The following is a 21,705-nucleotide window of genomic DNA, read 5'->3' as shown; positions in this document are numbered from 1 at the left end:
AAAAAAAAAACCTTCATTCAAAGAACTATCGTTTACACGGACACTTGTAGAGATATTCCGTACATCAGCGGCGCGTGGGTTTAGACGAGCGGCAGCTTTCAATACATGCAACAGCTCCCTCCTTAGCCGGAGACACAAATGACGCATTCCCACCGTCTTTTGCAACACCGGCGACATCTAGCGACAGAATGATGAACTGATCATCACGTGGTTGAAAATGGCTGCCTCCATTCGTTTGCAGCGTGTAGTGAAGTTAGGAAATGTATTTTTACGAAAAGAAACTTATTTTCTTCGTCCACGAGGGCACACGGCATTCTTAACGAAGCATCATCAACAAGGTAATAATTTAATTATTATATATTTCTTCATTGTAGTGTAGTATATTGCATGTTCGATGTGATAGTAGATTGCGATCAATAGAGATATAATTTTCCTTCGACTTACCGTACATAAAAATTATCTCCGCACATACAATTTAATTATTCTTTACTCTATACAACTTTCCTTTTATTTGACAGGCGTGAGTCAATTATCGAACCCCTAAGACATGTAATGGAGTGTGCTCGGATTGGGCCGGCAGTCGCTAATGCAACTGTGTTTCCCAATACAAATTCAAACATAGGTTGCGTCACATAGATTCCATATTACTAAGTGATTTCGATCTGATATATTAATTACTCTGTATAGATGTTCACTTGCTTCACTGATATTAGTGTTATCATCGTCCACATCTGTGTTATAACCTCTACTTGTCAAGGACTACTTAATTCGTTTGAATGGTACCGGTATATTTTGTCACAAACTTTTTGTTCCACAAGAAATACGAAACTTTTTAGTAATAATAAAGGGAATGAGCACAACTGAAACAATTTGAGGTGCTAGAAGAATGCTGTAGTGCTGAATTGATTATATTTATGACCAGGCCATATCTTCTGTGCCAATAGTTCAGTGGCGTTGCAGTGCAGAAATTCAACTTCACTATGTTGAAAGGCTCTTAAACTACACTTCGTTGAATTGTACAATTCTGGAAATGCATGTATAATCTCGTCTATTCGAGTTAATACACCCCATACGTGGGGTATTCTCTCCTTACCATTCAGTTTGCTTAAGTGCTCACCCCCTCCCTATCCGTGCTTGTACGTAGGGTGCTGATATTGCGGTGCAGCTGATCAGCGTTCTACAGTAGATTTTTTATACAAGTTATCCATGTCAGAAAGAGTAAATATCTTTTTCAGGCTAAAAGGGTCGTGAAATAAATTATTATTATTATTATTATTATTATTATTGTCCGACTCGTTGGCTGAATGGTCAGCGTCCTGGCCTTCGGTTCAGAGGGTCCCGGGTTCGATTCCCGGCCGGGTCGGGGATTTTAATCGCTTCTGATTAATTCTTCTGGCTCGGGGACTGGGTGTATATGTCCGTCCCAACACTCTCCTCATCATCTTCAGACAACATACTACACTACCAACCACCACAGAAACACGCAATAGTGCTTACATCCCTCCATAGAGGGTTGGCGTCAGGAAGGGCATCCGGCCGTAACACAGGGCCAAATCCACATGTGCGACACAGTTCGCACCCGCGACCCCACAGGTGTGGGAAACGCGGCAGGAAAAGAAGAAGAAGAAGATTATTATTATTATTATTATTATTATTATTATTATTATTAATATTATTATTATTATTAACCCCTGTTTCTGGTAGTATATCTTTTACTCGTTATTCAGTTCTATTTTCAAGGATACAGATGAGCTTTTTTTTTTTTTTTTTTTACAGATTTATACTACTGTATTACAACATACGAGTTATAATTTAAATATCTTCGAGTTATGAGAAATGAAATACCTACGCGTAATCCATGTCACACTGCCATGTGAAACGTAGAATTGTTCTTAGTCCGACATTTCTTTTTCTTAAAAAATTTGGTGTATGGTTGGCTGTGCCATAAAAGTCCTCCCAGTTTTAATGACCACGTTGATGGGGTGATAATTCCTTATGGGGATCACTGTAAGTACCCATGTGTTAATACAAGGAAAGATTTTCATTGGGGTAATCAGATAAATGAGATTGTAAATAAAGGGTACAGCTCTTTGCACATGGTTATGGGGGTATTTAGGGGTTGTAGTAAGGTTGTAAAGGAGAGGGTATATAAGTTTTTTGTAAGACCCCAGCTAGAGTATTGTTCCAGTGTATGGGACCCTCACCAGGATTACTTGATTCAAGAACTGGAAAAAATCCAAAGAAAAACAGCTCGATTTGTTCTGGGTGATTTCCGACAAAAGAGTAGCGTTACAAAAATGTTGCAAAGTCGGGCTGGGAAGACTTTGGAGAAAGACGAGCTGCTCGACTAAGTGGTATGTTCCGAGACGCTGTCAGTAGAATGACATTCGCAGACGAATAAGTTTGAGTGGTGTTTTTAAAAGTAGGAAAGATCACAATATGAAGATAAAGTTCAAATTCAAGAGGACAAATTGGGACGAGTATTCGCTTATAGGAAGGGGAGTTAGGGAATGGAATAATTTACCAAGGGAGATGTTCAATAAATTTCCAAATTATTTGCAATTATTTAAGAAAAGGCTAGGAAAAGAACAGATAGGATATCTGCCACTGCCCCAAATGCATATCATTGGTGACATTGATTGATTTGATTTGTAAGATAAAAATGTCATTGTTGTTGTGCATTATACGGCGTAGTTACGTGTGTGCATTGTTCGCTGCAGTGCTGTAGTCAAAATTTCAATGGGAGGGGTGACATTTTAAGACTATTTTCAAACAATTTAAGTTACCAGTATTTTAGTTACGCTTACTACAAAGTAATAATAATAATAATAATAATAATAATAATAATAATAATAATAATAATAATAATAATAATAAACTCGTGGGCTATATCTGTATGGTATTCTAGATGATCGGTGCATCCTTTGATTGCAATTATTTGCAGCTAGTCTAAGCAAGAATTATTTATTGTTTAATATCTGTTAATCAGATACATGTTCATTGAACATTTACGAACTTGCGAGTAGCTGCGCGGTTTGAGTCACGTACCTGTCAACTTGCATTTGGAAGATAGTGGGTTCGAACCCACTTTGTGCATCCCTGGAGATGGTTTTCCGTGATTTCCCATTTTCACACCAGGCTAATGCTGGGGCTGTACTGCATGTAAGGCCACGATCGCTTCCTTCCCACTCATAGCCGTTTCCTATCCCATCGTCGCCATAAGACCTATCAGTATCGGTGCGACGTTAAGCAGATTGTAAAAAATGAAAAGCAAAAAATAAAAAATAAGTGGACTTTTACGAACTTACACACATGCGTGTTTGGAATATTGAAGATTATTATTAATTTTATTATTATAATCATTATTATTATTATTATTATTATTTATAATTTCGCTTTACGTCGCACTGACGAAGATAATATCTTATGGTGACGATGGGATAGGAAAGAGTTAGGAGTGGGAAGGAAGCGGCCGTGACCTTAAAAAATGTACAGCCCCTCCATTTGCCTGGTGTGAAAATAGTAAACCACGGAAAACCAAGCTGCCTACTGTGGGATTCGAACCTACTATCTCCCAAATGTAATCTCATGGCTGCGCGCCCCTCTAACGGCATGGCCAACTCACTCGGTATTATTATTACTATTGTTATTATTAGACTCTTTTAATTTCTGGTCACACTTGTTACGTTGAATGCGAGAAACTAACAAAGAGAGTCAATTTATAGTATTAATTATATCTATATTGCTTTGTAGTTCAATTTAAAAGAGAAGTACAAATGTTCAGAGCGCATCAGCGCATTCCCCCACCCCCATTGCCGTCGTCACTCTCCCTCACCTCTTGGTTCGCCATTGATTGGGTACCTTGACGGGACAATGATGCAGTGTATTGTGAAACAGACGTCGTGAAGTCACTTTATAAGTAATCATATATTTAAATGTTCGTGATTTGAATGGAGAGTTCGTTCATTTAGAACTACATCCTCATATTTTAAATAAGCTGGACTAGTTGCCAACCTTTGCTGAGAAGAGAAATATGCAGGCCTGTCTCAGTTCACAGCTTATCTAATAATTTTAATCGTAGTCAGAGGATTCACCTGTAAATCTGTCTAATTTGGACGGTAGTGAAGCTAGTCGAAACGCCAAGCAAACCGACTAGGGAAGTCGTCACGCTGATCACTTAACACTCTGATGTCTGCTAGTCATCCGACCAGTCTTCGTAGGTCGAGGCCTTATTATCCTGTATGGGCCACAAGTTTAGTTTTATAACTGATCTCAGTCACTATTTCTTTTTATTATCCGATGTTAACGCCTTGCGTTTGTTCCCACCTGTTTGCATCGGCAATCATTCTCGTTACTTTAATGTCTGCTACATTCAGTTTATGATTTACGGTATTTTTTTCAGAATTTTTTTTAGTCGCACTGACATAGACGGGCCTGGTGGTATAGAACCGAGTTAGGATTGGGAAGGAAGCGACCGTGATCGCAATTAAGTTAAGTCTCCACCATTTGCCTGCTGTTAAATGGAAAACTACGGAATACTATCCTCTGAGATGCCGACAGTGGCGTTCGAACCCACCACCTCCCGAATGCTAGCCCACAGCTACGTGAATCGAACCGCGCAGCCAACTCGCTCGGTCCAACTTATAAGCTATCCTGAGTCCATCCAGTTTTCACTTCCATTAATCCGGAGCTATGAGAGGATAGTTTCTTCCAAGAGCTCACTTCCTCCGTAGAGAACATCATTGATCGCAATTCCGACTTCGTAGCTGATCAGCGTAGCCGCCTTTGGTTCAGAGGGCCCTTAGTTCGTTTCCCGATTGGGTCAGGGGTTTTAACCGAATGTGATTAATTGCTCTGCATTAGACACTGGGTATGTGCCTTAGTTTTAATACACACCACACAATCAATCTCCATAGAGACACGTGGTAGAGAATACATCCCTCCACGTAGGGTTGGTGACTGGGACATCCGGTCGTAAAACAGGGTCATATCCACAATTAGGCGATAAAGCCTGGAAGTATAAGAACAGTGTTGATCAAAACTGCGAGCTGATTGATTTAGCAGTGCTACGCCTTGATTGGATTTCACTTACTATACTACCATCCTGGGAGCATACACATTGTAAGTACTTGAAATGATCCACCTATTTCAGATTTGCATGTCCTACCTGACATTCCGTCCTCTTATGTTTCTTCTCAACTGACCTTACCTTACTCCTGAAAATGCTTATTTTCATATCATACTAGGCCTATATGAATTTCTTTCCAAACCAAACCAGACCAAACCAAACCAGACCAAACCAAACCAAATCCCATGGCGCAACAGTCCCGACGGGCCGTGGCCTGCAAAGTGACCGCTGCTCAGTCCGAAGGCCTGCAGATTACGGGGTGTCGTGTGGTCAGCACGACGAATCCTCTCGGCCGCTATTCTTGGCTTTCTAGACCGGGGCCGCCATCTCACCTACAGATAACTCCTTAATTGTAATCACGTAGGCTGCGTGGACTTCGAACCAGCCCCCAGATCCAGGTAAAAATTCCTGACCTGGCTGAGAATCGAACCCGGGGCCTCCGGGTAAGAGGAAGGCACGCAACCCCTACATCGCGGGGCCGGCCAAATTTCTTTCCAAGCTCCAAGATATTAGATTCGAAGCTTGCAGTACAGTCTGCCGTAAAGGCCCAGCTGCTTATTACATTACCACCCAACTGAACCCCTATCTGCTATTTATTATCTTTCAGTAAATGATCCGTGTAAAGTATTAACAATAAAAGTGAAAGATTACAGCCTTATCTGTTACTACTTTCAAGAACCCATTCTACCCGTCTAACATCAATTGGACGGCATTAAACAGAAAGGAACCAATCCTCAAAAATATACAATTTCAAAAAAATAGTTAGTGATATTTTTAATGTGGTTTACTATTGCCTATTGTCAGCAAAAGCAACTAGTCCGGAATCAATTAATCATGAAATAATATTCTTGTTAGAAAATTTTCTCAATATGAAATGCAGCATTTCCATTTCAGGAGGAAGGAATCGGGTAGTAACCACTTTCAGATTTGTAGAAAACGGACACATAGGCCTATATTCAACCACTAGCTAGTGGTTTCTCTATATGAACTGTCTTTTACATTTAATTCAGTACAAAGGAACCATTGGCTCAGAATGTACTCCATGATAGTTGGTTCCTTCGGATTAATGGTGTCTAAATTCTCACAGCAGCCTGATTGTCAATATTAATGCCTTCGATGCCTGTAATAACCTACACTTGTTCCCATAATCCCTCAGTATTACCTTTGATATTCTGTTGTATGCCTTTTTGATGCACGAAACATCTATTCTTCTGATAGCATATTTCAGTTACCATACTTGATGCATATTGAAAAACTGGTTTTGACGGTCCCATCATGGTCTGGAAGCACACTGGTTTTCATCCAACCTACTCTTTTCAATCGATTGCACCTCCTTTGCTAAAATATCTACCTTGTATACCTTGCCTGGTATACTGAATGGTGAAATATCTCGATAGTCGTTGCACTCTTTCCAGTCCCTTTTTTTGTACATGAGTTCAATCACTGCTTTCGTCCAATCAGAAGGAACCTTTCTCAAATTCTATGCTATAACAATAATTTCGTGTGGCTATTTCTAGCCGGGTGCAGCCCTTGTAAGGCAGACCCTCCGATGAGGGTGGGCGGCATCTGCCATGTGTAGGTAACTGCGTGGTATTTTTGGCGGAGGATAGTGTTGTGTGTGGTGTTCGAGTTGCAGGGATGTTGGAGAGAGCACGAACACCCGGTCCCCGAGCCAAGGGAATTAACCATTTAAGGTTAAAATCTCGCCCGACGGGAATCGAACCCGGGGCCCTCTGAACCGAAGAGCACTGCGCTGACCATTCAGCTAAGGAGCCGGACAAATCTATGCTAATCCTGTTACTCTTACCGAGCGAGTTGACTACGCGGCTCGGACACGCAGCTGGGAGCTTGCATTCGGAAGATAGTGGGTTCGAATCCCATCGTTAGTAGCCCTGATTTTAGTTATTCGTGGTTTCCCATTTTCACACCAGTCACATGCTGGGGCTGTACCTCAATTAAGACCGCGCTACCTTCCCAGTCCCAGACATCTCCCATCTTTACGTCGCCGAAAACATTCGATGCGTTAGTGCGACGTTTACTGAAAATCCACAGCCTGTTTCCAGTCATTCGATCGGGTCAGGGATGGAATGAATGAAGTTCCCATCTAGCGCCGAGGATGGGAACTGTGTCGGCTGTCGAAGCCTGTCGCACTCCTCTGGGGCAATGATTAATGAATGGCAGATGAGATGAAATGAATGATATTGGAGAGTATTGCTGGGATGAAATATGACAGGGAAAACCTGAGTACCCGGAGAAAAACCTGTCCCTCCTGCGCTTTGTCCAGCACAAATCTCACACGGAGTGACCGTGATTTGAATCACGGAATCCAGTAGTGAGAGGCCTGCGCGCTGCTGCCTGAGCAATGGAGGCTCTACAATGCAACTTTTAATAGCAAAAAAGCCGGGCTGAGTGGCTCAGGCGGTTAAGGCGCTGGCCTTCTAACCCCAACTTGGCAGATTTGATCCTGGCTCAGTCCGGTGGTATTTGAAGTTGCTCAAATACGACAGCCTCGTGTCGGTAGATTTACTGGCACGTAAAAGAACTCCTGCGGGACTAAATTCCGGCATCTCGGCGTTTCCGAAGACCGTAAAAGTAGTTAGTGGGACGTAAAGCAAATAACATTAAAAAATAGCAAAAAACCCCACCTGTTTGAAGCCCTTTGATTCCTGCCCTGCCGAGCGAGTTGGATGCTCTGTACTAGCCACTTGGCTGCTGTAAGCTGTAAGCTTCGGTCAGGAGATGGCGAGTTCGAATCCTACAAACGGCAGCCCTGAGAATGGTTTTCCATCGTTTTCTACTTTCACACCAGGCAAATGCTGGGGTCCTAGCCTTGGAGGGCCAAGGCATACCAAGCAACCGCTGCTCAGCTCAAAGGCATGGTTGGTGCGACGAATCCTCTCGGCCGTTATTTGTGGCTTTCCAGGCCGGGGTCGCTATTTCACCGTCACATAGCTCCTCAGTTGTAATCACGTAGCAAAACACCTAAAAAATAGGGTTCGAAGTTTATGACCTAAAGAAGCACAAAATATGCAAGTAAATATGCCCTAAGATTGGCTATATACAGTATGACCTAAGCAGGTAGCGTATGATTTAAGCATTTTAGAGATAGGTAGCAAGTATTATAGTATTACTAACATTGAAAGTGTCAAAAATTGATTAGCGATAATACAGCACACACATTTAATCATGCAAACCGACAGAGCTACAGTAGATAAATTAAAACTTTATACATTCATGTCTTCTAAACCAGCTGCCTATCCGTTTCGGGAACAGAAAGAAAAATAATATACTACAGTATTATGAAATCCTCTGTATGATAATCGACGCAGATAACATGCACCTTGTTAAAAACGACGCATCAGTTTGAGAAAAATTCTCAATATACAGGGTGAAGCGTAATTCGCGCACTCGGGCGTCGCAGCGCGACCTCACATGCCAGCAATAAAAAAATGTCTCTTACAAAATTTCGTCTTGCGAGTATATCCGGCAGAAAAACGACGTTGAAGAGTAGCAATCTGGCAACACTGTAACCATATGTAGGGTAACTACCGCTGTCAGCACGTTTTGGTCGTGCTGTACAGTTGGTGCAGTGGGTAGAGTTTTTGGTTGGCATGCAGGAGGTCGATGGTTCGATCCTGGGTTGAGGCACATTTTTTATTTGCTAATTTCCATCTGACATTACCTACTGTAATACAGTAAGACACCGTTTCTGAGGTCACATGTATCCTACATTTACAACATTTTGTAACGCTGAAACAACAAATACCTGGTTAGACTAATAAGAAACAGACAGCTGAAACAAACAGGTTTCACACCTAGTAGATGAAGTGGTGCGAATAAATTCACGCCCACGACGTGGAAAGGGCGCCTTTCAAAGCTGACCAATGAAAACGATTGTTCGTCCATTTCTAGGATCGTAGTATGTAAGTGCAAATGGTTTCTAGAGGACCCACTGCAGTCGCTGTGGACGATTAAGATACCATACCACCTGGACTACATTTACGAAATAAAAAACATACGCAGCAACCCAGGATCGACCACTCGACCTCCTGCATGCTAACCCAAAACTCTATCCACTGCACCAACTGTACAGTACGACTAACTTCTGCTGACAGAGGTAGTTCCCCTACATGTGGTTACAGTGTTGCCAGATTGCTACTCTTCAACGTCGTTTTTCTGCCGGATATACTCGCAAGACGAAATTTTGTAAGTGACATTTTTTTATTGCTGGCATGTGAGGAGTCGCGCTGCGACGCCCGAGTGCGCGAATTACGCTTCACCCTGTATAACCAAATAAGACCTTCTATCACTAAAAAGCAAAATATGACCAAAGCAATAAAAATGGCCAAAATATGCAGTTATATGCAACATAAAATTCCTTTAAACGGGGTCAGGTACCCATCATTCACAGTTATTTGTAAGATTCCGGGTAAAATGACCTCAGGAATGTAGTATGACTTTTCCTTAACATTCGAACCTTACTGATAAACGTAAAAATTAACAAGAAAGCTAATCAGAAGTAACTGCAAACAAGAAGTGATGTACATTTGAGACAGTGAATAGAAAAAAAGGAATAGTCAAACATGCATTGGAGAGTCCAGAAATAAATCATGGATTTTGGAAATAAGTAGGAAAGGCTGTCAGGCAGTAGTAAAACCCTTCTGGACTCTAACACAAATCTTAGAAAGGGAAGTAGATACGTGAATAGCGTTTTCGGCTAATCAGGTGAACTCATTGTAGATCCTAGGGAGTAACTGGACAGATGAAAGGATGGTTTTGAAAATCTACCCAGTGTGAAGTGAAATCTTTGTTTGAATCACGAACGCCAGAGTTCACTGGAAGGAAAACCATTCTTCTTCAACCGCTTTTCGTATACAAGTGGGGTCGCGGGTGTGAACTGCGTCGCACAGTTGGATTTGGTCCTGTTTTACGGCCGGACGCCCTTCCTGACGCCAACCCTATATGGAGGATTGCAATCACTATTGCGTGTTTCTGTAGTGGTTGGTAGTGTGGTGTATTGTCTGAACATGAAGCGGGGAGTGTTGGTACATACACAAACACCCAGTCCCCGAGCCAGAGTAATTAATCAGAAGCGATTAAAATCTCCGACTCGACTGGGAATCGAAACCGGGATCCTCTGAACCGAAGGGTAGTACGCTGACCATTCAGGCAACGAGTCGGACATTGGAAGGAAAACAATGATGGCAATGAAATTACGCTCGAGTAGGCCATGTGTAAAGGAAAAGAACCGTGTAGGCTGTTAAGATCAAGAAGCTCTCCTACTTCGGTCGCATCTTGAAGTACACGGAAGCCTGCAGCCTCCTGAAAATTATTATAGGCTACAAAGGGAAGATCGAGGGGAAGCCAGGTCCTAGGGGATCCCCAACACGCCTTGGCTGGTGGTGAAAGTGAGACTGTGGTTCGGACGACCAAACGTCTAGCGATTTCGCGTAGCCAACAATAAAACTGTGATAACCAGAATAATCACCAACATCCGATGCCAGATATGGCACTAGAAGAAGAATAATCCACTTAAAAGCTCAATTAACTGTTCCTTAAAAAAAAATAACAAAAAGTTATTCTTATGACTGAAAGCCTGAAATGTATCATTGTATGCCTACTCCTCCGTGGCGTTCCTTGATACAGGGTTGGGTATGAGGCGAGATTGATTCATATGGCATGTTTTTATGGCCGGGTGCCTTTTCTGACGCCATCATCAATTGGGGAGCTAATAAAAATAAGAATTATCTAGGCATTTGCCTGGAGGTGAAAATGGGAAACCGCAGAACATCATTTTTAGGACAGCCGACGGTGGGATTCGATCCCTCGTGTCTTCTGAATGCAGAGTTTGGTTCCATAGCCGTAGCGTGTCAACACCCGCTCCCACTAAGCTGGATAATTAATTCTCAGGAATTTATCGTAAAAGGTATAGAAAACTATGTATGGTCTCAAACGCTTTCAAGAAAGTCAGAATTAGCAAACGTGTCATTTTTCACCAAAAATGATTTCATTGTTCGAAATTTTCCATCTATTAAGTAACATCCATAACAGTAGCTTTCTGTCGAAAGCCTTTGTTTTGCCGTAGGCATCAAGAGCAGTTAAATATTATTCCATGAAGAGATTGACTTAATTTAATGTAGAAGAAAATGTCGGAGATTTAAGTTGATGCTAATAATCATGCTTTGTCAACAGGGAATGATAAAACAAATGTTCATGTACAACCGAACGATTGGCTACGCGTTTTGAGTCACGTAGCTATCAGCTTACATTCGGGAGATTCGAATCCCACTCTCGGCAGCCCTGAAGATGATTTTCTATCGTTTCCCCTTTCCACACCTGTACCTTAATTAAGACCAAGTTCGCTTCCTTCCCACTTTTCTATCGCAGCCCTAATTTGCCAGTGGACTTCAGAATGGTACAAACATTGTGTGTATTCATTGCCCATACATCACAGAGTACGGACAGTAACCTGTTATTTAACGATCGCGAGTAAATAAAATTAACTAGCTTCACTGCGTTGTCTAGTATCCGTGTACCAGGCTGAGTGGCACAGGTGGTAGAGCGCTGGCATTAAGAGCCCAAGTTGGCGAACTCGATCCTTACTCGGCCCGATGGTAATTAAGATACTCAAATACGACGCCACCTTCATAACGGTAGATTTACAGGTACGTAAAAGAACTCCTGCGAAACGAAGTTCCGGCACCTCGGCGTCTCCGAAAACCGTAACACAGTAGAACCTGTATTAACCGAAACACATTTAAACGAGGTACCGTTTAACCGAAACGGTCGAAAAACGTATATCGTTTGTCCTTATGACGAAGGGGATGAGTGACGGAATGTTTGTACTCTGACCTTCACTGCCTCCTTCCCTTCTCTGTTGTCAGCTCAACGTGTTTTGTCTCTTTCATTAGTTCCATTGTCTCCTATGTTATAAATAACCATCCTTGTCCTTCTCACACATGTAGTCTTCAATATCTTGCGCAGTCTTTGATCTTCCTCGTGCTAATCGGTTGATCGCTTTTGTGCCTTCATTGGATTTCAACTGATCGTAGCTTTGTTGGTAATGATGTACTTTTGCCTCAACGATTACCCTCTTTGTTTCCCCTTTTTTGGAGTCTTGTAGTTCTCATGGCTTTCCATAGTCTGGAGAGTTTGCCATTCCTTGTACGCTGCCTTCGTAGCATGTAGGCCTACCTTATCCCGAGCCAGATCTGTTCACATCCACATCTATTTGTCAATTCTACGACGGCCTGGTTTTTCTACCCCTTCCACCGGTTTCTTGGATACAAATGCTGTCTACATGACGATGTTTCAGGATATCAGCCAATTCTCTGGTCTGTCCAGTCAAAATGCCAATATTGATTCAGTTTGGACTCGCTTCTTTAACCAATTCCCGTTGGTAGCCCGTGCCCATTTTTCATGTTGATCGGGCGAGACCCTCGCGAGTCGCTTCCGGGAGACGCCCCAGAATTGTTTGATAATTCTGAATGTGGTATTTCATCTATGAGTTACGATGTTGTGTGAACTGGCCGGCCTGGCGTCGTAGCCTGATTTCGGACGTTTTAGAGCTTACTGCCAGCAAGAAATTAAGGCTGCTCCTCATCTGGAGAACAGTCGTCTTTAGAAGCCACTCCACTCGAGTACTGAAGCTACGTTCAGTGAAATTCCAGCAGTATTTTCTCCACTGGAGGCCGTTTCCCTCTCATAGAGGCTCATCCGCCCGAAGTCGTTAGCCACTATAGGAAACCAGGTTATTTCCCGTCGCCCAGCACTCAGCGTTAGCACTTTTTTTTTTTACCAACCCAGCAAACCCTCCTTCTTTCTTATTCCGGACTTGAGCCCGGGATATGGTGGAATTATTAATAATAATAATAATAATAATAATAATAATAATAATAATAATAATAATTCTGATGGCATTCCATTGGAGGCCAATGTTTCTACGTCCGAAACAAGCCGGGCTGAGTGGCTTAGTCGGTTGAGGCGTTGGCCTTCTGACCACAACTTGGCTGGTCGGTAGATTTACTGGCACTTCTGCGGGACTACATTCCGGCACCTGGCGTCTCCGAAAACCGTAAAAGTAGTTACTGGGACGTAAAGACAATAACATTATTATTACGTCTAAAGCAGTGTACCCACCTCAGTATAACTGTTTGTAAAGATGTCCACGCATTCTTCCCACCGAATCCTTTTGCCTCGAATGTAACTATTATCCAGTATTCGGCAGATAGTAGTTTCGAACCCCACTGTCGGCAGCCCTGAAGATGGTTTTCCGTGGTTTCCCATTTTCACACCAGGCAAATGCTGGGGCTGTCCCTTAATTAAGGCCACGGCAGCTTCGCCCCACTCCTAGCTCTTTCCTCTCCCATCGTCGCCATAAGATATATCTGTGTCGGTGCGACGTAAAGCCACTAGCTAATGTAACTATCGAGGATGTGAAATTTCCTTTCCAGTTATTCGGATCGGTGAAGCTCTACAAAATAAAATATTGTCAAGCATGTAATATGGATGTGGAACGTAGCATCTTGACTGTGTATCCACGGTATATCCTGCTTTACGTAAGAGGCGCCTAGAAGTTACCCCAAGGTCTCTTAACCCAATAATGGCCAGAAAATATTTTTTTCGAGTTTTCTTGTACTTTTTTCAACATTACATCTATAACCGATCCTTGAAGCAAGAATACTTTAAAAATCTGAATATTTCAATTTTAAGAACCATTTTTTTGGCGTATGATATATCATACGCTGGGCAGTAGGGGATAACATATTACACCAAACACATTTATGATTTACTAAAAACAAAAATAATTTATTGCTACATAAATTAAAACTTTAAAACAGTATACTGATCTTATAGATGGAATTTAAATAATTCAGAACCCTCTGGGGCAAGGAATACTCGTAGGGAAAGTCCCTACTTCCCACCTATCATATGATATGTTAGCATGATCTGAAGCGAATTTTGAAGCCTACTGTTGTTTTTGTAATACAACAGAATCTAACAGTAATCACAGTAAGTATTGTTTGTTTACATGATTCTTTTCATCACCATTTAGTAATCCATCATATGGAACTGAACAAAGCACTGGAGTGAACTCACTGACACTCCACTCTTGAACGCATGATGATTGTGGCACATCTCTCTTTGTAATCTTGAATGACTTCCTAAGCTCCTTGTTTATCCAATTACATACTTTTCTTATTTTTTTGTGGGTTCCTGGATTTATTCCATTCGGAAGATACATCAATGGATTCTGTAATTGTAGGAGCCTTCTGTAGTGGTACTTGGTTCTCATCAGCTGCTGTAAACACTCTCTCTGAATTTTCAGAAATGCATACATCGAGTCATTCTTCTAAGCCACACAGAGTTTTCTTTAACCACTGACCTCGATTTCCTGTCTTAAGTACACCCTTCCCTACATACCAAGCTGTAGCACAATCATCATCATCATCATCATCATCACTAGGCCCATCGTCTTGATCACTGTCATTGCCATCAACAGCTCCCGTAAGCACTAATCCTATTTCATCTGCTTCTGAAAACGGGTCATCATCACAGTCACTATTTTCGAAGCTGTCTAGAATGTTCAGAATGGCCTCCCCATCTGTTATTGTATTTTATCTGAAATTGGTGCACTATGTCTTCAGGTATGGGCTATATCAAATTTGTTACTTTCATTGACCTGTCTCAGTCTCATCCTTGGCTTTGACAGTATGAAAGTGGCTGAGGTACGAGTGATGCTAGTAATACCATTCCTTATGCAGCCAGTCCCTGTTATGAATGGTGTGAAAATATCGCTCATAGGGTCGGTTGGTGCATGCATTTCAGTGGGCTTGGCAGACTGATATGTAATAGCAACGGCTGGCTCGGTGAGGAAAGCAACGGGAAACTACCTCACTCCTCATTTCCCTAGTACGCCTCTTCAGTGACGCCTAGGCTGTTTATGACAGCTGTTGGCGGAGCTACAGAGGATCAAACCAGCCTTCGGGCTGACTACCCAACATACATACATCTGAAATTGAAAAATTTCATCTTGTGAATGCCCAGCGTATGATATTTCATACATTAAAAGATATTTGCGTTTGAATGCCATCTCGGTCAGTGATAATAGTAACTATCATACGAGGTCAAATCCTCATACTATTCCCGTAACAAATATACTGAAATATGATTAATTTTTCATAGTTCAATTCCACAATAATTATAAACACTCACCGGCGCGTCATTTTTGTCAGCCAGCTGCGCTACCCGCACTTCCCTGCCAACTATCGTTGTAACAGGAGGAAAACAACAATGCCATTAGCTAGGAAACATTATTTGCGTCCCTGATGTGCTAAATGATGCCTTTAAAAATTGCGAAACAGTCACGGTGACTTAGATATGACGCAATTTGGAAAGCACTTTTTTGCGTATATGATATATCATACGGTGGGCATTAGTGGGTTAACTTGGGAGTGTGAGTTGGCGACCATGGAGCCCTTAGCTGAGTCCTGGCATTGCTTCTACTTACTTGTACCTGGCTCCTCACTTTCAGTCATCCTGTCAGACCTGCCTTGGTCAACTCTTGTTCTTATCCTATCCCGACGGTATTAGATGTCCTATCCTAGGTAGTTGTTCATTTTCTCGCCCTTCGTGGCCCTTACTTTCTTTGACCAATACTTTAATTTCCGAAGTGTCGGACCCCTTCCAGGAGCATGTGAGATTTTCGAAACAGACAGTCGCGTCTCTTTGGTTCGGATTCCTTATAAAATATTGGTCGCGTGACGTGCTTTTATTATTTGTCTCCATTGTGATATTTTATATTCTTATGCTCGAGACGCTAAATGGCCAATACGGCTCAAGATTTAGTACAGAATACAGATTAGAATTCAATTATGTCTTGTTTCCTCTAAACGAAAAATTTATTCAACTTCGAATATATTATTGTTTTATAGGTTTACATTTTAAGAGTCGCTAACGGTAGCAATTTCGCTTAATAGTACTGAAGAAGATCAAAATAGGCCTACTCTGTATCGCCTAAGTGTGTCAACTAATTTAATTATGGGGTGTGATTTGATTGTTCAAATTTCACCATTTATATTTATTACGCTCTGGTGGCTCCCTTCGTGTCTACAACGGTTAGACATCGCCCGATAACGCTGGTCCTGGATACAAACCTGGTGACTGCATGTAAACTTTTTTGAGACTTCCTCGCCCAACCCGGTACTTAACTAGATGAGTGGTAGACTGTGCGCCAGCGGACCCTTAGATCGCGGGTTCATAACCGACAGAAGTAGACTATTTCTCCACTTCTTCATTTTATTATTATGATCATCTCCATCGTGTGTGGGACCTGCCTTCTTACACGTGTCTGTTTGTCGCGGGCAAACATCCCACCGCAAATGCGCAGCGATGGTCCAATTCTACGAACTTGAGGGTCCTGAAAAGGACCACACATCTCATTGTTCGCTCTTTGACCGAGAGGTCGTTTTCGACAGTTCGGTCTCATCACTGTTGCTTTCTTAGTACCGCCCGGGGGACACATGTCCAATAGAACATTTGAGCGTCACATATAAACTACTTGAGCGACTGATCTACAATACTATAGAATTTATGAAACAATCAATAGCTACATTCCTATAGAGCAAGCAGGATTTAGACGTGGAAGAAGTTATAACGATCAAGTACTGTCTCTCACCACGTACATCGAAAATGGATATGAGAGGAAATCAGTAAACGTGGCTGTCTTTTTGGGTCTATCAGCTGCCTGTGATACAGTCTTGCGAGAAGGACTCCTTCTACAATGTTTGAGTGCTATCCCATGTCGTAAACTTACGGCCTTACTAAACAATATGCTTAGCAATAGGTACTTCCGAATCTACGCTGATAATGACAGAAGTAGTGTTTAAATTAAACGATGGTTTACCTCAGTCCTGGCCCCCCTTTTCAGTCTGTACATATACGACTTCCCAGACACATCTTCAAGAAAATTAATTTATGCTGATGACATTTGTGTGGTGACTCAGTGCTCCAACATTTATGACGCTGAAACTACCTTAGCCTGATCTGGAAGCCTTGATGTATACTTCAAGAAATGGTGCCTGCACCTAAATCCTCAAAAAACAGTTATATCTACATTCCACTCACGCAATAGACAGCCTTATTACAAACCAACAATCAGATTCCGAGGTCAGGTGTTGCCGTTCTGCAGTACACCAAAATTCTTGGGAATAACATTTGATAGAACTTTGACTTTCAAGCAACATCTCTCAAATGTTGCTGCTAAAGTTAAAACTAAAAATAATATTCTTCAGAAACTTGTTGGTACATCATGGGGAGCCAATACTCATGTTCTAAGATCAACAGCATTAGCCTTATCATATTCTGTTTGCTGAATACTGCTGCCCCTCCTGGATCAATAGTGTTCACACAAAGAAGATTGATGTACAACTCAATCAGGCAATGCGCATAATCACGGGATGCATTCAGAGTACGAACACGCCATGGCTTCCTGTTCTCAGCAACATTCCACCTCCAGCCCTAAGACGATCAGAATCTTTCCTAAAGATATGGAAAAACATTCAGCAGAACCCCAACTACCCATCCATCAAGATATTACAAACTGAACATCAACAACTTAAAGCAAGGAAAACACCCTGGCGTACAGCAACCGATCTTGAAAGAACTTCTTTTCATGTTAACTGTTTATGGAACGCCGAGTGGGATCAGTCATCAGTAGTCAACAAACATCTAGTTGAGAACTCTTCTAAACGTGTACAAGGATTTGATCTTCCAAGGCGACAGTGGAGTATTATCGGTCGGAAAATTGGACGAGGCAGATGTGGTTATCTATTGTGCTAATGGAGTTGGATTGCGGTGCCCCTTCTCAGTCAATCCACCCCATTGTTGCTGACTGTCCAATTCGAACTTTCAAAGGAAAGCTAATGAACGTTCACCGAACATCGGATGAAGCAGTTGATTGTGTCAAAAACTAGACCTAGAGTTGTAGTATTGTACGGACTTGTAATTCCGCACATTTATCCTGAAACTATATATATTCATCATACGATAAATAAATACATTTCACCGCATACAGTATCACTGGGCGAACGACTTTGCGGTAGATCTTCGAGTTGAGACCCGAGCCGTCGTTTCAGTACCTCGCTGGGCGAAGTTTATTTTTCTTCCATTGGTGTTCTCAAGCCAGTCTTAAGTCACCTTCAGATTCAGCAACACCGCCTCAAAAATACTTCTTGAATTCGCTCACGAAGCGATCTGATTGGCGAAGTTCAGAAGCTAATAAAATGACGACAGTGCGAGATATCGATTTAAAAAAATATATCAGTATGACCACGCCATCAACGCTCATATACCCAGTTTACGTTGTTTCCGACCACTCTGTATATTTCCCTCTTACAAGGGCAAAGGCAAGATGGATGATCGAAATTCATATCGAGGTATAGCCTTGAAGAATACGGGGCTCAAGCTCCTGTCCACTCTAATACTCAACCGACTAACAGCTCTAACGGACTCGATGATACCTGATGAACAATTTGGCTTCCGGAAAGGGCACTCAACCACTCTTGCTATCCAGTGCCTAATAGGAAACATTACTGAAGCTCTCCGTCTTCCAAAAGGAAAATTTCATGTATTGTTTATAGACTATGCTAAAGCATTCGACTTTCTAGACCGGAATGTACTAACAAGTAAACTGGCACAACTTATAGGTCGGGATCACTACCTATACAGGATAATTCATTCACTCCTATCGAAAAATTGTATATACATTGACGACAACCTGTCTAGATCAGAGGCAATCCAGCAGACGACGGGAGTTTTGCAGGGAGATCCTTTAAGTCCAATATTGTTCAACATCGCCACTAGAGACGTAGTTAAATCAATCACCAGTGAGGTGGTCTCCATTTACATATATCCTGACGACATGCCGTTAGGCTCAACGTTACGTAAAAAGCTACAGGAATCGTTTGATAAACTTATTACCTGGTCGAATACAAACGGTTGAACAATTAATTTAGAGAAAACAGTCCAGATGACATTTAGAAGAGGTGGGAAATTCCTAGCTGTAGAAAACATCAAATTCAAGAATAAAGATCTTGCCAGGGTCAGTTTCTACAAGTACTTAGGTGTGACTTTACAATCAAACGGAAAAAGCTTCACTAAACACATCGGAGACAAAGCAGCCTCAGCAGTCGTAGCAATGAATGACATCAAGGTTCTTTGACAATTATCTATAGAGACAGCAAGAGCCCTATTCCACATCAAGATCTCCCTCATCATGCCATACGCCTTAGAAATTATCTGGGAATACCTAACAAAGGACAATCTAGCTGTACTAGAACAAGTGAAGGTCATGTATCTCAAGAAGGCTCTCTGCCTGGCAAAGAACGCTCCTTCGAAGTTAACCTTTGAGCTACAAGATGTGCAATAGAAAGTACTTCCACGAACCAGATGGACAGTGTGTTTGTGAACTGTGTGGAAAAAGTTGCCAACGGTATCACACAGAGCTATGCTCCAAAAGAACGATATCTCTAGTTGAACTATGCAATTTATTTACACTTCGAACTTTACTGGCTTTGCGCCCAAATTACATGTTCCCAAAACCAATAAACTGAACAATATGTTGAACTATGCAATTAAGCTAATTTCTCTTTCCTATATGCACACTGTGCGCAATTCTCCTATAGTTATATATTTCCCTGTTCACTCCCAACATGCTTCTGCAGTCATCCTTAGGTATCCGATAGCATTTCTGGTTCCTCTTCCCGTTCTGAAACCTAAATGGTCTTCTCCCATATTCTCCTCTGTTTTCCTTTCTATTCTTCTCAGCACTATCCTGGTCATTGCGTTAGTAACATGACCTATAAAACCAACTGTTCTATAGTCTTTAGCGTTACTTTTCTTCGGTAAGGGAACCATAATGATATTAAGAAGATCTTCTGACCTAATGCCTGTGTCGTATATAATGTTCACCAGATTGGCCAGTCTGACTATTCCTCCATTCCCTTTGGCCTTAAATGCTTCAATGGTATCTGATCACAGCCCATTGCTTTCCTTTAGGTTCTGAATTGCCTTCTCCACTTCACATTTTTCTATCCTTGGTCCTCGGACCTCTTTGTCACAGTCCTGTTCATTATTCGTTGCTTCCTTACCTTCCTTTGATTTCCCTTCATCAAGCTCCTTGCTGTTCGATGCAGTTCTTGTATTTTTTTCCCCTTCTTTTCCAACTTTTCTATTTCTTCACATTGGTTTTTCAACAATTCTTCTCTGGCCTTATGAGTTGCCCGTTTCAACTCATTGTTTAGTTTTCTCTATTGTCTTGTTTCTTCGTCCTGTGATACATCCATACTCATTCTCAAATTTTCCAATATTTTTTAAGTCATTCATATAACCCCCGACATTTTCGTTCTTCAGTTTTGTTACGTCCCACTTCCTTCCAGGCTGTTTACTTCCGACACGTTTCAGTCGTGTTCTTATATCTGCCACAAGCAAGCTGTGGTCTGTATTTGCATCTGCTATAGGGAATGTTTTAGCCATCTTGATGCTGCTTTTGAACCTTTGATTATAATATCTATCTGATATTTGGCTGTAACACCAGGACTCTGTTTATAGTTCTTAAACTAGGTGTTAACAATCCAAAGGTCAAGGCTGTTGCGCAGAAATCAGATAAGTTTTTCTCTTCTTTCATTTCTTCCTCCTATTCCATAATCTCCGTCCACATTACTATGTCATCCACTTCCCACTACATTATTCCTATCTCCCATCATCACAGTTCGTACTTACCCCCTGTGGGTGCGGAACGCAGACGAAGAATACACCCACTGTATCCCATGCCTGTCGTAAGAGGGGACTAAAAGGGTAACACCACGTGCGGGTGAGGGACGCAGATGTAGAATACACCCCCGGTATCCCCCGCCTTTCGTAAGAGGCGACTGAAAGGGGTGAACTTGGCGCGGAAATGGATTGCGGTTTGGTATCGTGTTGGTCCCCCTGTGGATGGGAGGGGATGAATACATTCACAGATAATCCCTGCCTGTCGTAGAAGGCGACTAAAAGGGTCATGGGGCCATCGGTCCCCCTCTTTATTTTTTGAGGGTTAGTTGTAGACCGATTCAAAATTCTTGATGTGCGTGCTGCTCGGAGATGGGCCTCTTACGTGTGCGGTTACGCTCGAAAGCCTGCTGGTGACCCCGAGAAGCCTTCGGGTGGGAGCGCCATGTACCCGTGCAGTAGTATCTGCCTGACAGCACAGGTCCCCGCACAGCCGAACGCCGAATTTTTTCTCTATAGCACAGGTCCCCGCACAGCCGAACGCCGAATTTTTTCTCTATATTTATTACTCTGCACACGCTATGGGGCACATGCTATTGCGGGTGATAGGAGGAAGGGAATCCTAGTGCTCATTGCCTCAGTCATCGCATGTTAGGCGTCGTCCAACATCTATCCCCGGGCAATACCTGCTACGACCAGGTGGGTATTGCCTTGGCCGCTTGGTTCGACTACCGAAGCCCCTGATCGGAGTGGATGGCATTCGGGGAGGATGATTTCGGGCATGGCGTCGAAACAACTGCCGCCTGCCA

At 42.2% G+C, this 21,705-nt stretch overlaps 1 protein-coding gene across 1 annotated transcript in view; it reads left to right on the top strand.

Annotated features, from left to right (window-relative positions):
• The first annotated feature begins 202 nt into the window (after positions 1-202).
• The window catches only part of Trap1 (TNF receptor associated protein 1), a 550,461-nt gene continuing 528,958 nt past the window's right edge, over positions 203-21,705 (top strand). The window contains exon 1 of the mRNA XM_067144122.2: positions 203-338. Within this exon, the coding sequence (XP_067000223.1) occupies positions 218-338 (121 nt within the window). The 5' untranslated portion in view covers positions 203-217. The remainder of the gene's footprint in view (positions 339-21,705) is intronic.

This window comes from Anabrus simplex, chromosome 3 (assembly GCF_040414725.1).
Source record: "Anabrus simplex isolate iqAnaSimp1 chromosome 3, ASM4041472v1, whole genome shotgun sequence".
Taxonomy (NCBI): domain Eukaryota; kingdom Metazoa; phylum Arthropoda; class Insecta; order Orthoptera; family Tettigoniidae; genus Anabrus; species Anabrus simplex.
Note: the sequence above shows the minus strand (reverse complement) of the source record. Positions and strands in the feature narration are given on the sequence as shown.